Consider the following 14,925-nt stretch of genomic DNA (forward strand, 5'->3'; position numbering starts at 1 on the left):
AGCACCACTCCCTCGACAAGATTAGACGGACCCTCATCAGTCTCCTTGGCTGTTGTCTGATAAACTTTTTGTTTGAAGGGTGTCCTGTCTGGTGTCTCTGGTGTCTTCCTCCAGTGCGCTCCTGATTTGAAATATAGCCTTACATAATGAGGGAGAAAAATAGAGCGGTGTTGCACCCCTGAGCCGGTGTCAGCTTAATCAATCATTTTTAAACACAGGCAGGCATGCTTACTCTACTCGCTTCACATCCGCCGCATCCTTCCACTGCTCAACAATGTGACAGCAGCATAATTCATTTTAACGCAGAAATTAAACCGGTAGCATCAAACTTGTCCTTGCATCGCTTGTGGTTGAAACGCAACACGGGGCAGAGTTTTGGACTCACTCTGACTTTACATCCATTTTGTTTATGTATTCATTTAGTAACACATCCTGCTCTTATGAAATGCATGCCCTTGCGTGTGCGAGCTGTGTGCAAAGTAATAAAACAGTTTATAACAAACCTGGGCGTGCTTGCATGTATAAGCATGTAGTGTTGTTCCACTCAGTCAGACATGTTATTTGTGTGTTTGAGAGACAAAAGAAGCAGCTCAGCTTATGTCTGTCTGAAGTTTAAGTTTGTCAGGTTCAACGCTGGACAGTCAACAGGCTGGAATGTCAGTGTGGGGCTCACGCAGTGAAACTGCACCGGGTCAGGAGGTCAGGGAAAACTGGAGGAGCTGAGGCTGAGCAGAGGGAATGGAAGTTGGCCTCCTCACTAGGCAGTGAGAAATACCTTCTGGCTTTCTGTCAAAAGGCTGGCCGTCAGTGCAGCTCCGCTCCAGAAGTTAGATCATGCGCTCTTTGGTGAGTTACATGCAAGGAGCCCTGCGTTGGAAACATGAAATAGATCATCTCTGACACGGTCCCTCCCTGTGACCAAGCCAAGATAGATCTTAGAGAATGTGATGCATTCAGTATGACCACGTGGGTTCAATAAGTCTCTCTGGGGTCATTTGTGGGTTTTTAGCACTAGTTCATGCTCACAGGTGAATTGGCCTTAGCACTGATGCACTGTGGGAAGTGTAATGTATATGGTTCAGTCTTCAAATTGTGATTTTATTATCTCGACCATTAGTATTTTGGTTTGGCCAAAGATATTAGCAAACAAGATTCCTGTTATTCCTGCAGTGCCGTCATCTCTGAGTCTGATTTCCTTGGGCAGGGCCCATGGTATTTACCAGAGACTAACAAATAGCTCATTTGCACTATGTTGTATTTATTTACTTTATAACACTTTAATACATCACAGTCCAATTTAAGCCATAGAGAAAAGGAATATGTTTTTCCAACTGAACCGCACACACGATCTGAATATTATATTGGAACACAGTGTTTATAGCCTGTCGTCTTTTTGTTGTGTGTATTAACAGGAAACCTTGTCTGGAACAATTGAATTTATAAGAAGTTGTGCAATGGAACTGCTGAACTCCGTGAACCACCTGCAGCATAATGAATATTAATATGCAAACAAAGCGTCGTTTTGGAGAGCAAACAGACAGCCTTCTATTACGGGTTCGCGTTACAGGCGCAGTAGCGTTTGCGCACAGCGCTCTGCGTCGGCCTGGCGCGTCAGCGGCCCGCCCCCGTGCGCGCGGGGCAGCGCCATGTCAAAGTCCACGTGCGCGGCTTTGAAGAGGCGGGGTCGCGCCTGCCGCTGCCCGCAGATCACATGCGGCGAGCATGGCGTTTGTAATCCTGCTCCACCGGTGCGCCGGCGCCGGTTACCGGAGCGACGTTTGACGGCAGCTGTGTCTTAAAGCGCTTCCCCTCCAAACTGCTGTCAATCTTCATTTTAATCAGGCAGCGCGAGGACGCGCAGGTTATTCAGTGAGAACAGGGAAGAGCGCTTTCATCAGCTTCGGCAGACTACTCAGAACGCCGGTCCGCTCCTCCCACAGGACGCCGGAGATGATGATGATGATGATGATGATGATGATGATTATAATGGTTGTGATGATGATGGAAATAATGACTGGCGCTTCAGCTATAGTCTTGTTTGAATTCTTCGACATGAAAGTTGTGTTGTGGTCGGGAGAAACCTCCATGCTGCTGCACGCGAGGCGTCCACACTGAGAGGAGTCTGCAACAGATAAACGATCCCTGGACCTTTGCAGCTTCTGGCTGTGCGCTTGTGATGATAGCGATGAGGAAAATAAAATAATAATAATAATAATGACGAAAGGGGCCGCATTTAGCAGGGACAGACCTATATGTTGTGATTAAACGCAGAATAGCCGCGGGGTTGCCAGCGCTCATATTCATTGTCCTCCGTTTTATTGCATAATAAAACAGCCTGGATAATGCACTGATGCAATTGCGTGTCACGCCGATGTATTTTGACCGTTTTGGACAGTTTTCAGTTCCTAATTCCGCTGCAGCCTGTAGGTGGTAACGTCACGATGCGCCCAGGCTCGTAATAAAATAACACAGACACCCAGAAAGCGGCTGCACAAGGTCACAGCGCAATTAAATATTGCGAATTCCATGCAAATGTGCGCCGGGTCGATAAGCCTGGATGACTTTCAGGCCTACATCTATTCTTCGGCTATTGACAACCTCTCCCTTTCCAGTTTGCATGACTGGAGCTCTCACTAGCGCTGCTAGTGGACAATCAAACCTACACACCCACCTCCAGACACACTCGCATTTCTCATTTCTTACTTCTAGTCTAAATTAGATAGCAAGACGTAGTGTCGGAGCTCACTGATCGCACAGAATTAGTTTCAAGTATTAGCGCTAGTTAAACAGCAAATCTGAAATTCAACATGGAGTCCCCTCCAGATCCAGCGAGCGACCCGGGCAACAGCGCCTCGGAGCCGGCTACCCCGGTCAGGGAAACCCCGGTAAACCTGGAGACGCTCCGGAAAGCGGACCATCCAGCCCCGGTTCGAAGGCAGACCTGCTCCAGCACCAACAGAGGTAAGCGGAGCACGTTCGGCGTTCGGCTGCGCGAGGAATGAAGCGCGACGGGGGGATTTTAGAAGCAAACTTCAAAATGAATTAGATCGCTTCCCCATAAATAACTGCACCCCGTCCAAATAGACGCCGCGGGGACGCGGCTGCTCGTGCAGGACCACCGCGGCTTTTGGCCGATCGGCGGCAATTATTCCTCGGCGTGTGCGTTGCTCACGTCCGGGCTCCGCTGACAGCTCGAATCATAGGGGGGCGATACGGTCACAGATGTCACATTTGCTCAGACCGCAACATAAATCAGTCCGCCAACTCCAAACTGACCAGCACCGTTTATTCCCAGCCGGCCGCTGCGGCGCGATATTGTCAAAGTGTCAAAAGTGAACTTTTGGAAAACTGTGCACTAGTTCATCGATCAGTCCCGCTCGCCTTTATGCGGGGACGGGGGCTCCAGCGTCCGCCAGACAACACGCAGCCGTCTGGACGGAGCCCGCTGCACATTTCGCTTACACCCCGTGCGCAAAAAGACGCCCCGGCAGCTGGAATTTGTTTAGCGCCAGCGTGCAAACGGCGTTTGCGGGCACGAGGGCGCTGCACGGCGTTTTCAACGGAACCTCGCCGTGGTCGGATCATTCAATATGACACGGGCCTGCGCTGTCAAACAGCCCCGACAGAAGTGTGTGCATTGCTGCCGAGCGCCAGTTCAGCAGACGTGATTTATCCACCACGTCCCGTCCATGTTGTACAGTACAGACAGTATTTAACCACACCCCCTCTCCGCCGTCTCGAGCACGGGCGGACCGGGCTCCGCCGAGTTCAAAGATATACTGGCTCCGTCGCTCTTTCTCGGCGACGACGGTTCCGTGCGACGCGGACGCGACAGGCGTTTAATACGTGTACGCTGAGCGGTCGCGCGGCGCGTCTCCGTCCCCTCCGCGCTCCTCGTGCGCGCAGGGGTATATTTAGAGTGTGATATGGTGAATGTGGAATGTAAGCTGGTTATGTAACAGGTTTAGCCATAAACAGAGGCGCGCAAGCGAGGGCAAAAATCATCGGATCTCCTCACTTTCCACAGGAGTAGAAAGTCACCCCCCCCCATTCTTCGTGGTCGCCACAGTTGTTTAATTAAAGTAATCGCTCCGCTTTAGCGCGCGCTCGCGAAGCTCTGAAGGAGAACTGTGCGACTCTCTGGGCTGGCACCGTCTGAGCACTTATGTAATAGCGGGGCAAAGACAGGTAGTTGCGAGGCTTCGTGGATTGATTTCTTTCTCTTTTTTTTTCCTCCTCTCTCCTTCACAAGTCTGACTTTGAGACACTCCTAACCTGCTGACCCATATTCACCCCACCCTTTTATGCACAGGATTAAAGTGCGTCTGGCAAAGAGAAAGACAGGAAAAAGAACGCCTTTGGTCTGTTATGTAATGCTGAATGAGTGAAAAAAAAAGAGTGGGACAACCTCTGCAGCTTTGAAGGAGTTCCCCTGCGCTGGAACTTCACTGCATTTCGACCTTTTTGCTGAGAATAATTGTTAGACAGCGTTAGCTGCAGAGAATAAAAGTTTGGAGAACTTTAAAAAAACTTAGAGCAAGTTAAGATAAATCCCTAAACATGTAAAGTTGAATATTGGTATTGATTTGTTTTTTTCAATTTACTGTTTTTTTTTCTTCGATTACATTAAAAGTGCGTAGTTCGAATCTTAAGGTGCATTTCGTGTTAGGCAACTCGTTTAATTGTCAAAGGATGTTTTAGCGCTTGGTGCTTGATTTCTTTTAATGTATTAATCTTGCATTTGCACGTTGACACATGCATCACCTGCAGTAAAGTTAAATATAGTAAGTGTAAGTGTTTAATAAGAGTCTAAGCACAGTTGCTTCATTGCATTGGAACTGTTAATTGCAGGATTCATTAATAAAAAATGGTTAATAGGTGTAGTTAATAGACAGATCCGTGGGACGTAGTCACACTTCTTCCTCTTTTACACTCAGACTTTTATACTGGACATTGTGTTTGCAGAAGTTTGAAACCTCACATTTAAAGCGGCAGATGTGAAATGAGCTCCAGGTTCCTGAGCCCTTTTTTACGTCTGTGTGTCATCATGTCTAGATGAATCCTATTAAAACTGCATTAAAACTGCTTTTTACCTTGTTCTGTGACGTTGTCCAGTCACGTGGATTTTATTTTATCAAACATTTTGTGTTGACATTTTCCTAAGAGGAAGCAGCTGATTTGGTATTAAGTAAGCCAGAAATTACAGATATTCAGTATTTTCTTAATGAACACAGACTTTCATGAGGTTCAGGGACACAGAGGCATTTTGAAAAAGGTTTTACCCGAATCACGGAGTTGGCACGAGGCGCGCATGCCACTCCACTGGACAGCAGCATTATTGAGGCTGTGGCATTCTCAGATTCAGTGAATGAGGGCTCGCTGCCCACCGGAGAGCAGGAAGACACAGGTGAAGGCTTGTAGCTGAGCCTTGAGCTCGGACACGTGCAGGAGAGGAGCCATTAGGGTTCTTTCCTTGCTTTTCCTGGCTGGCTCTCTGTACTGTAGCATAATATCGAGTTTCAGTCCTCTCGCGTTTTCAATTCCTAAACGTGGGTTAGGAGATAACATCATAAACTCTTCTCTTTTATTGGTAACTGTCAGACAGTTAACATTGTTAGATGTTTTCCCGTTTGAAGTCAAAATGCATTATTTGATCTGTTCACGTTAACTTCTCCTTTTCCCCAAAGTATAAAAGCTCAGTTTGGGGATAAAAAAAATGATGGATGAAAAAGACGAACAATGTTTGCTTGGTTTACACGGAGCTGGTGACATTTGCTCTTACTGTATGAAAAAAAAAAGTTGTGTTCATATGCACCTCAAAGGTCAGACTAAATTGAATCAGCAGCAGCAGCACAATAAACCAGGGTGACTGTCAGCATTCATAGGATCAGGATTTGGAGTAAAGTCAACAGTGATGACAATGCTGCCATTATTAAAATAAAAGTAAGCTGAATTTTCTAATGTGACGCAAGTTCCAATAAAACAGAAATCATCTCTATTCTGCTCCGTTTCTCTATTGTGTATATCATATTATCTGCTGTGTGTATGCATAGAAGCTACTGTCTGACCAATATAAAACAGTCCCTCTGAGTTGTCACAAAGCGCTTCTATTTACTTGTTAAATGTTGAAATAATAAAATAAAAATTCCCCCTGACTTCAAATCCCGCCTCAGCTTTGTGGGCAATAACATTTCCCTCATAAATGATTTTATGGGACCTGTTAACTGAAGGTTTCGAGAGCAAAAGGCTTTAAGCTCCTCTGGCAGCAGTAAAAGCCTGAGAGGCGACTGCTTTTGTTTCCGCGTAGCGGTCGAATCTTCAGGATGACACTATGTGTCACTACACATACAGTGGGTTTGTGTGTTTCCTGTGCATATTGTTGTTTACTGAGGTTGTTTGAGGCTGTTTGTTTGGAAGTGAAGTTGTATAAGTTGTACTTTCGATGCATCACAAAGCGCTTGTTAAACAGGGCGGGATACAAACAGCAACTGCGGAGCAAAAGTCAAATAAAGCAGCACCCAAGCTACTGTAAGACGCAGTTAATGGAAGTAAAATGAATTAAACTTGCAGCGAAAGCCGCATCAGACTATATGAATTTATAAAAGTTTAGAAATGTCAAACTTAACCTAGACCACATCTGAAAGTCGAATTCTTGCGGGGCATTTTATTTTGGAGTTTGAATCACCAGTGGCTTAACTGGGGCTGGCGAGGAAGTTAGAACTAGTGACAGACACCAGATTTGATGTGAAGTCTCCAGTGGTGAATGATAGCTCAGATGCATGGCCCATTTACAGAAGTTGTATCTTCGATAGAAAAGTCTGAATAGTAATGACCGGAAATACTCCAGATACATTATTGGAGGCTGTTAAAGGAGTCTAAATTTAATGTGGTACACTGTGACCTAAGTGCTGCCGCTTGGCTCCATGCTGCTCTCTGCTCTCTGATATGAAGTGGGCCCCTCATAAGAGGTGGTGAGAGGGGCCTAAAGGGCCACTCAGAGGAATTAGTATGTCACATGCAGGGCCAAGGCTTTCACAGCTCCATCAGTGTGGAGGCTGCGGAGCTGTCAAGCAGTCAGGTACGGCCCCGGCGCCGGAAACCAGCACTGACCAACAGCCTCGGCTCTGCTGGGAAGAGAACGGTGCCGGACGCGTGTGGGTCGAATGATGCGGACTTTGCTGCTTAATGCAACATAGTGAGTGTTGAACAGGTGAGAAGAAGAACGTAGTGGGATCCAAAGCGTGTTATTCAAACAACGCACCTTAAGAGCCACTTCACTGCTCCGCGTCAGGCTTTCTCTGGCTAAATGGCTCTCGAGGCAGCACTGGTTTGAGATCTCTGGGTGCTGGAACGCAGCAGACTCAAGCGGAAATGAAAATATTTGCCGCAGATTGCAGCTGGAGCAGCGCGTCCCTTTGGTTCGAGCAGTAATACTGTCTCTTTTTTTTTTTTTTACCTTTATTGCTGCCACACGCCGTACTAGATTTCAAATATCGCTCAACAAAGTTTATTTGTCACCTGTGATGAACAGGAAAACTTTCCGGGACCCGGGCGATAATACAACTTGAAAAATCAGCGTCATTTCTGTTGCCTTGATTATTTATATTGGAATAACAAGCGCAACTTAATCTCATAAATAAAAAAGAGAGAGATACAGATCCGTCCCCTCCAGGTACTGCCGCCACTTAATCGAATTAGCTCCACTCTCAGGCTTGACGGGCTCTTCAAACACCCCTGGTGACTTCTGAGTGCCGATTACAATCAGCTACTATTTTCAGCCTTTGATTAAAATCTGGTGAGGTTGGACAGAATTTTTTTTGAGCGCAGAACCAACTAATTATTAACATCGAAGCTCAACTCTCGCTTTTTTTTTTGCCAGTTGCAGAGGACTAACGGGCTGGAGTAGTTAAACAATACCCATAAGTATTAATCATGTTGAATCAGTCTGTGAGAAACTATTAGCTTCTTACTGAAACATCGTCCGCTCCACCACTAAGTGACTTGTCCAAACACGGGGAGTTTCGCTGACCTTGTTAAATTAAGCCAACCTGAATGTGGAGTATTTGTCAAATCCAGCAGCCGCTTGTGTTTGTGTTAAATCGCAGCATTTAGCCTGTTTCTGGTGAATTACAACTCTATCATCGTTGTAAGTAATCTGGCTGTTCGCACGCGTTGACTCATCCAGCAGACAATGAGCGCAACTCTTTACCCACAATAATGGAAGATGATCAGAATCATCCAAGCCTCACACAGAATGTCATGAAGTGATTGTAATGTGCCTGTCAAAGACAACTCTGCTCCTTTGTTACGTTCAAAGGCAGCTTTTGAATATGAATAAGTCACTAATGAATATTTGCTTCTTGGCTCGTCTGTGGATTGATCGCTTTAGGAGGCGGGCTGAGACGGAGTGCGGGACGGTACGACGGGCCTCAATCAATGTGGAGATGCTGCTGCTTCCTGACAGTGATTGAAAGACACTGACTCCTCACCACGCACTGTACGCTGCTCCCGTCCTGCACCCAGCCCCTGACAAATATGGCGTCTGATCAATCAATATTTGCAGCTTTATTTTACTAATGCGGTGCCTAAGAGGCAATAATTAACGCCACGCTGGGTTGTTAAAAGCCTATTTTTATGTGACAGACAGAAATAGACATACAGAAATAGGAAGATGAAGGCGGCCGGTTGCTGTTGATAGCGGTGCGGCGTGCAGATGTTCTCTGGCCCCTGAACTTAGCCAGAGATTGTCGCGCAGCACAGTTTTACTCAGGTTCCTCATTTGTTTGCGTAATTGTAATATGGAACGGACCTGAGGGACTTTTCCTCCGGCGTCGCCGCGTGTTGAACAAGTGCGGCTCGCGATGCTCGTTAATTCCTGCTCGCTCCACTTGCCGTGTTTGGGCTCTCGTCGCTGGATCGGTGCCACAGTGTCGTCTCAAAGAGCCACTTCATCTCTGTCAGGGGCAGGTGGAAATTTGCTGCACACTTCTAATTGGACAAAGTGCCTTTCAAACTCATATCCCTCAAATGCATCAGATCATCGTGCTTTTGCATCGAGGCTTTTGCGCCTCTACTCGCTGCTTTCCTGCATCACGTTTTAGTTTTTCTAGGTTTTGTGTTCCTGATGTCTAAGCAAATGCTTGTGTTAGTACCACTGTGGAACTTTTATTGTTTAATTCAGACTTACTTTTACTATAAACTGAATCATTTTATTATAAAACCCTAAATGATTTTGAAATAATAGTTTGAGTTGTTAAAGGATGACGACAACCAGACTAGCACCATTTAAGAATGCTGCGTTTTCTCCAGCCAGCAGGAGAATCCGAGGCCGTCACAGGAGGCGCAGAGGGTCTGCAGTGGAGTTCAGACCTTGCAGAGCTTGTAAGATCAATGCTTCATCCGACTGGTAACCAATGAAAAAAGCGGCAAACGGAGCGGTGTTACTTTGTCTGTCGGAATCAGTTGAAAGACTAACTGCTGAATGTTGAATGAGCCGGAGGAGTGAAGCCGACGTGTGATCGGTGACAGGAAAAGAAGTCAGACGGCAAAAAAGATGAAAGACTTCTTGTGTTTGTCTCATTCCAGATTTAATTGTAGATGAAACGTGTTAGGTTTGAGTTCTTCCAGTGGAGGAAACATCATGTTTCGCTGCCTGCAACACCTGCGCTAAATCTAATCTGATAAAACCTGAACCTGAACCTTGTATTTTAGTCGACGGCGGTTCATTTGATCCTCCAGTCACTTCAGCAGTCGTGTTGAGCGTTAAAGACCTTATCGCTCCTCTTTCCACGCATCGGGCACGTGGCAAAGTTTTGAGAAACTCGCTTGCTTATCTTGTCCGCGCGTCGCCGCCGCAGATGTATTACCCTGCGCTGATTTGATTCTGGGCAAAGGGAAGTGGACAGGAGAGATTGATGGCGTTGTCCTCAGTCAGACAGATAACACCTGATTCTGCCTGCAGGGGGTTGCTCCAGCACACCCCCCCCCCCTCCGTCGAAGGCAGCGCCGAGGAGGTGAACCGCTCCTTCACTCAATGCAAATTCGGGGCCACATTCAGAGACGATCCCAGGACGATTGAGCCGACGTGGCCCCTCGAGCGCTCGGTGCCGCGTGATCCATGCATCAGGCACACCTGGGAGAAACCCACACAGGCGTGGGGGGTCATTTGTTTAACGCAGGGGTATCGAGATGCACGTGAACACACAGCTACACAAGTTTTAAGGAAGTGTTGTCACTGCGCTTGGTCATAAAGTACACGAACAGGATCCAATGCTTCCCTCACGTCTCACATGTCTTCAATAAAATAAAAGTTTTAAAAAGTATAAAAAAAGTACAGACGTTATCAAAAGATCAAACTGCCGTAGAAGCTGGAGAGTAATAACAGTCTTCATTGTGGGATCATGCTGGATTGTTCCCTGCTCCGGCTGCACCATATGGATACCGAGGGCAACTAAGGAAAGGAAAAACAAACGCTCGTCTCTTTGCACTCTAAAAGCTTTGATGCGGTTACGTCATTTGTTATAATTTACCCACCATCAGTAGCATCTGAGTGTCGTATGATCCCCGCGAATCAAAGTGTGCCGCCGCATCCTCAGTCCCACACACTGTACCACGTAGCAGAGCCCACTTTTTATTATTTTTTTTTATTCAATAACAAGGTGTGCAGCATGGGTTCTCGGCGTGCGAAGCAGATGGTGAAAGGCTAGTGTATAATAGATCTGGATATTAGCGGTAGAACATGCTGGGAGTGTCGGCGGACGGCGCTCGGCGGAGTAAAAGAGAAGCGGTGACCTTCTGTCCCGTCATTTACCCCCGCGTGCCCCCCCATACCGCTCTCAATTGACTTTGTTTTAGCCAATTAAAGCGGCCGGCCGAGCATCAAGAACTCTGGCGTTTTGCGCTCACCTGGACTCTCGTGACATTATTGCTCTGTCATCGGGAGGAATGGCCGTAAGTGGCGGCGCGCCACCGTGGACCCTACTGTGCTCGCGGAGATTAATCCGGCGATCGTCCTCCTGACTTGCAGCAGCCTCTGTCGGCTCGCTCTCCCGTTCTGGCTGATTGTGCTGCAGGAACCACGATAGAGGCAGATACACCAGGATCTAGAATGGGCTACAGGCGTGCATCTGGGCAGGTTCTCCGAATTACCTCCTGTACAGGAAAAAAAGACCTTCTAAATGCGCAAGGAAACTATTGTCCTTACGTTTCCTTGCTGCTGATCAAGACACCATATGCTGAGAAGGGGTCCTCCATCCAAATCCTTTAATGGCTCAATAATAGACAGAGAGACGGCGCACACAACAATACTGTGGCACGGGATGAGTGAAGGACCGGAGTGTGTGGTGTTTAACAGCCATACGAGCACAGATTATGCGCTTGAAGGGGCTGAATTGAGTGCCAGCAGTGACAGTTGGGCTGGGAATTGAGCGAGCCTGGGACGTACGGCTTGACTCCGCTTGCAAACACCACTGGGTCCGGGGCTCATCTCCGCAGTCCCCCGCCTCCCTCCCACCGCCGCGGCATTGTGGCCGCCTCACCGGGGGGACGGACGGGCCCCTGCTCCCGCTTGATGGGCGCCTGCTAATGGCTGCCGCTTTGAACGGCGCCGAGGCCGTTTGAGGAGGAGTGTCCTTTTACTTCCCTCCAGCTTGCCTTGGCCGCGCATTCGTCAGCCTGCCCGGCTTTGCTGTCCTGCCCACATGATGGAGCGCCAAGGGGCTGAAACGTCTGTCATTTGTTTTACTCTCAAATAAAAGTTGACGATTTACCAATAAAAAGTAAAAATAGTCTTTTGATGGCGTCTGGCGGCATATGGAGACAGTGTTGCAATGGTGACATTTTCAGCACTTTGTCATTCTAGAAATAACAGGAGACAAAAGCGATTTGTCTTAATGTTGTTTTATATCTTCCTCTCTGATACAATTGCGGCCACAGATTTGTGTAGCGTGAACAAGCGTATAGATATTGAAAAGCGATGCTGCTGCGGCTGCATTCAATTATAAAAGGTGTCGACAGGCTCCGTTTTTTTTTTCTTTTTTGCATCTGATTTCAGGAGGTGCATGTTATACTTTGCCAAAATGTTCTATGATGCAATGAAAGGAAGCAGAAACAATCTCTCCCCCCTTGTTAATGTTGTATCCTTATGCTTTGCCTGCGCAAGGAGTCCGTCAGCACTCATGGAGAGCTTAGAACCGGGAGGTCTGTAATAACAACATAAGTAGCAGTGTGAAATTGGGTCCCTTGACAGTTTGCATACTTCATGCTTCCATAGTTTAGACCAAGCCGAGAGGAAGCAACGGGCTAGTTCTCAAGGTGGAGAGCGGGCTGATATTTTTAAAATGCTGTCAGCGCTGCCGACGATTGCCGGAGATCATGTCCTAACGCTCAACGCCAGTTGACAGCGGAGTAAAGATTCCCGCATGGATCCTCATCTGACGGCTAGCACGTAGCACCGCGCCGCCGTTGCCCCTCAGAGGGAGCTGTTGTACCTGTTGCCCTCTCGCTCGCCGCTGCACCGGTCCGCAGCTTCTGGAGACTCCATTATAAGTTGGAGTTGTCCTTGGAAGTCTCCTCTCTCTAACTTCTCCTGTCTCCGCTCTCTCCGGCCCCCCCTCGCTCTCCCACTCCGTTTCACGTGCACGCTTCGTTTCTTTTTTCTTTTTTTTTTTTCCTCTTCCCCCCTTTTGAAACTAGGGCGAAGGTCAGAATGGCGAATTTGATATAAGAGCTGACGCGCTTCCGTGGAGCACCTTGTCAACTCAAAACAATAGGAGCCGTTACGGCGAATAAAGAATGTTCGCATATTCCCTGAGAAACGTCCTCCGCTAGACATTCCCCAGAAGAGAACATTTTTTCACCAGTGCTGGCCCACTAGAAAATGGGAGTTGGGACAAAATGAATTAATTTCGAATGCAAGTGGGCAAATAAGTCATTTCACTTGGGACACGGGGGACGTCATCCAGTTTGCACGTTTGAACCTTTATCCTGGTGATGTTTGAGTCAGTCATTAAATGAGTAAATGGTCCTCATTGCTCCATCCTGTTTAATTTGAGCTCTTGGTCTTGTGCGGCGTATAATGCTGCAGCTTTATTAGGCTGCACATAATGTCTGTGAAGAAGTAGCAGATGTTAGCAGTTGCATAATGGCAAGAAGAAAAACAGGCAGCTGGCTGGGGTTCAAATCGCATAGTTTTAGTTTGATCTGACCTCGTTGTCTTAGTGGTGCAGTGTCTACAAAACAGAATGAGTCCGAGACACTCAGGTGTTTGTGATGGACGAGCCGGACGTACGAGGACCTGATCATTAAAGGGAGGTTTTCATTGACCATTTTTAAAATTTCTAGAGTATAAATAAAATAAGGGAAAAAGTATGGATGAAGCCACTGCATCTGCTTCGTTCGCTGCCGTCGTCAGAGGTCTCTCACCATCCAGTTGTCACAGGCAGTTTCATTTCAAATTAAATTCATGTGGATATGACATTTTAATTGGAACACTAGTCCCATTAATTGAACAAATTAGAGAGACTCTGCTGGGGGAAAAGGTAATCTGTGGCAGAGATGTTTTGGAATTTGCAATTTAGAATTAAAAATCAGCCGCCCGGCTTTGTTTGTGTGGCAGCCAGGTTCGCGGCGGCGCGTGCAGCCAGCGCTCGGGGTCTCGGCGGCACTCAAGGCTCACATTGTCTTCATTAAAAGCGATTAAGGAATAGGTCAATTTAGTCCGCTCGGCTGGTTGGAGCCCTGCATCTCCTCCCATGAAGCGCCTTTGTCTTCATCTGCTCGGCCTCCGTGGGCTCCGGCAGCCGCTCGTGCAGCAAATGTGATCCGTCACTATTTTATGCATGTTTACATGTCTGATTGAATGTCTCAGTGAGTCATGGTAGTATCACTTTAAATGCTGTCATTCTGTGTGTGCGTGTGCGTGTGCGTGCGCGTGTGTGCACATGTGTTTAGGTTTTCATGCTCCCGTGCTCTGTTTCAGTACGCATGCCATCTGGGTGCTGATGAGTTGCTGTCTGATTAGCAATGAAAAGCGCTGTTCACCCTGCAGCTTGAACTACTGTGAGCAATTAATTACACTAAAATAAATCACCTTAAAATGTGTGCGGCGCGTTTCATAAACATATGTGGATACGGAGATGTTTTCCACATCAAACATGAGGTTTTTGTGGCAATTCAGCTTGAATTGACGCCGTTTTTGTCTTTGCCTTTTTCTTAAATAATAAAAGGTTCACTGCTGCTTTTAGAGAGACGCACGTTTACACTTCCCCACATCCACTTCTCTTTAGTTTACACTGTAAATACTGAAGCCACAAGGAGAACCAAATGTGACCATATATCACCACATTATAAATCACATTATTTTATTTGCACAGTATCAGATCAACATTGTTGCATGGTTAAAAGCGCATGTCTTTGCTGCTGCTCACATTTGTATTTTAGCTTAAAATTTCTTTGTTCTCCGCAGTGTTTGGATCAAGCGGTTTCTCAGCTACCGCACTGTTGTGTGTCAACAGACAGAACAAGCACCTGTGACCATGGAGCCGCAGTGTGAGCACAGCGCAGCTCAGAAATAATGAGACGATTCATTCAGAACTTTAAAAGAGCGCTCCTCCAGTGACTTTCAACGGACGCTCTGGATTTGAATTCAATACAGTCCCTTGTTATGAACAACACTAATAATGGGAAATGGTTGTGAGAGCTAATTGGAGCTCTGAGTAGTGAAATGGGATGTAAGGTGTGAGGGGGAGAGCGAGAGACCCAGACAGAAGGGGCTCCTAGATTGCGGGGCCAGGGGGAGAAAGTACCCCCCATGCTTGTCAGAGTTTGAGCAAGTTCAGAATTGATGGAGCCCACAGGCAGCACTGCTAATTTTAGCAGAAATCACCTAAGTGGTTTGGCTAATTTATCCAGGCTCGTCGGCCTCAG

The 14,925-nt window shown here is 47.1% G+C and overlaps 1 protein-coding gene across 2 annotated transcripts in view; it reads left to right on the top strand.

The window, feature by feature from the left end:
- Positions 1–14,925, top strand: part of roraa (RAR-related orphan receptor A, paralog a) — a 177,971-nt gene that overhangs the window by 34,727 nt on the left and 128,319 nt on the right. Inside the window, exon 1 of one of the 2 annotated variants that reach the window (XM_029153662.3) lies at positions 2,645–2,961. The exons of the other annotated variant lie outside the window; for it this stretch is intronic. Within the exon in view, the coding sequence (XP_029009495.1) occupies positions 2,808–2,961 (154 nt within the window). The 5' untranslated portion in view covers positions 2,645–2,807. Of the gene's footprint in view, positions 1–2,644; positions 2,962–14,925 lie in introns of those variants that run through there. 2 annotated transcript variants of the gene reach the window in all.

This window comes from Betta splendens, chromosome 6 (genome assembly GCF_900634795.4).
Source record: "Betta splendens chromosome 6, fBetSpl5.4, whole genome shotgun sequence".
Taxonomy (NCBI): domain Eukaryota; kingdom Metazoa; phylum Chordata; class Actinopteri; order Anabantiformes; family Osphronemidae; genus Betta; species Betta splendens.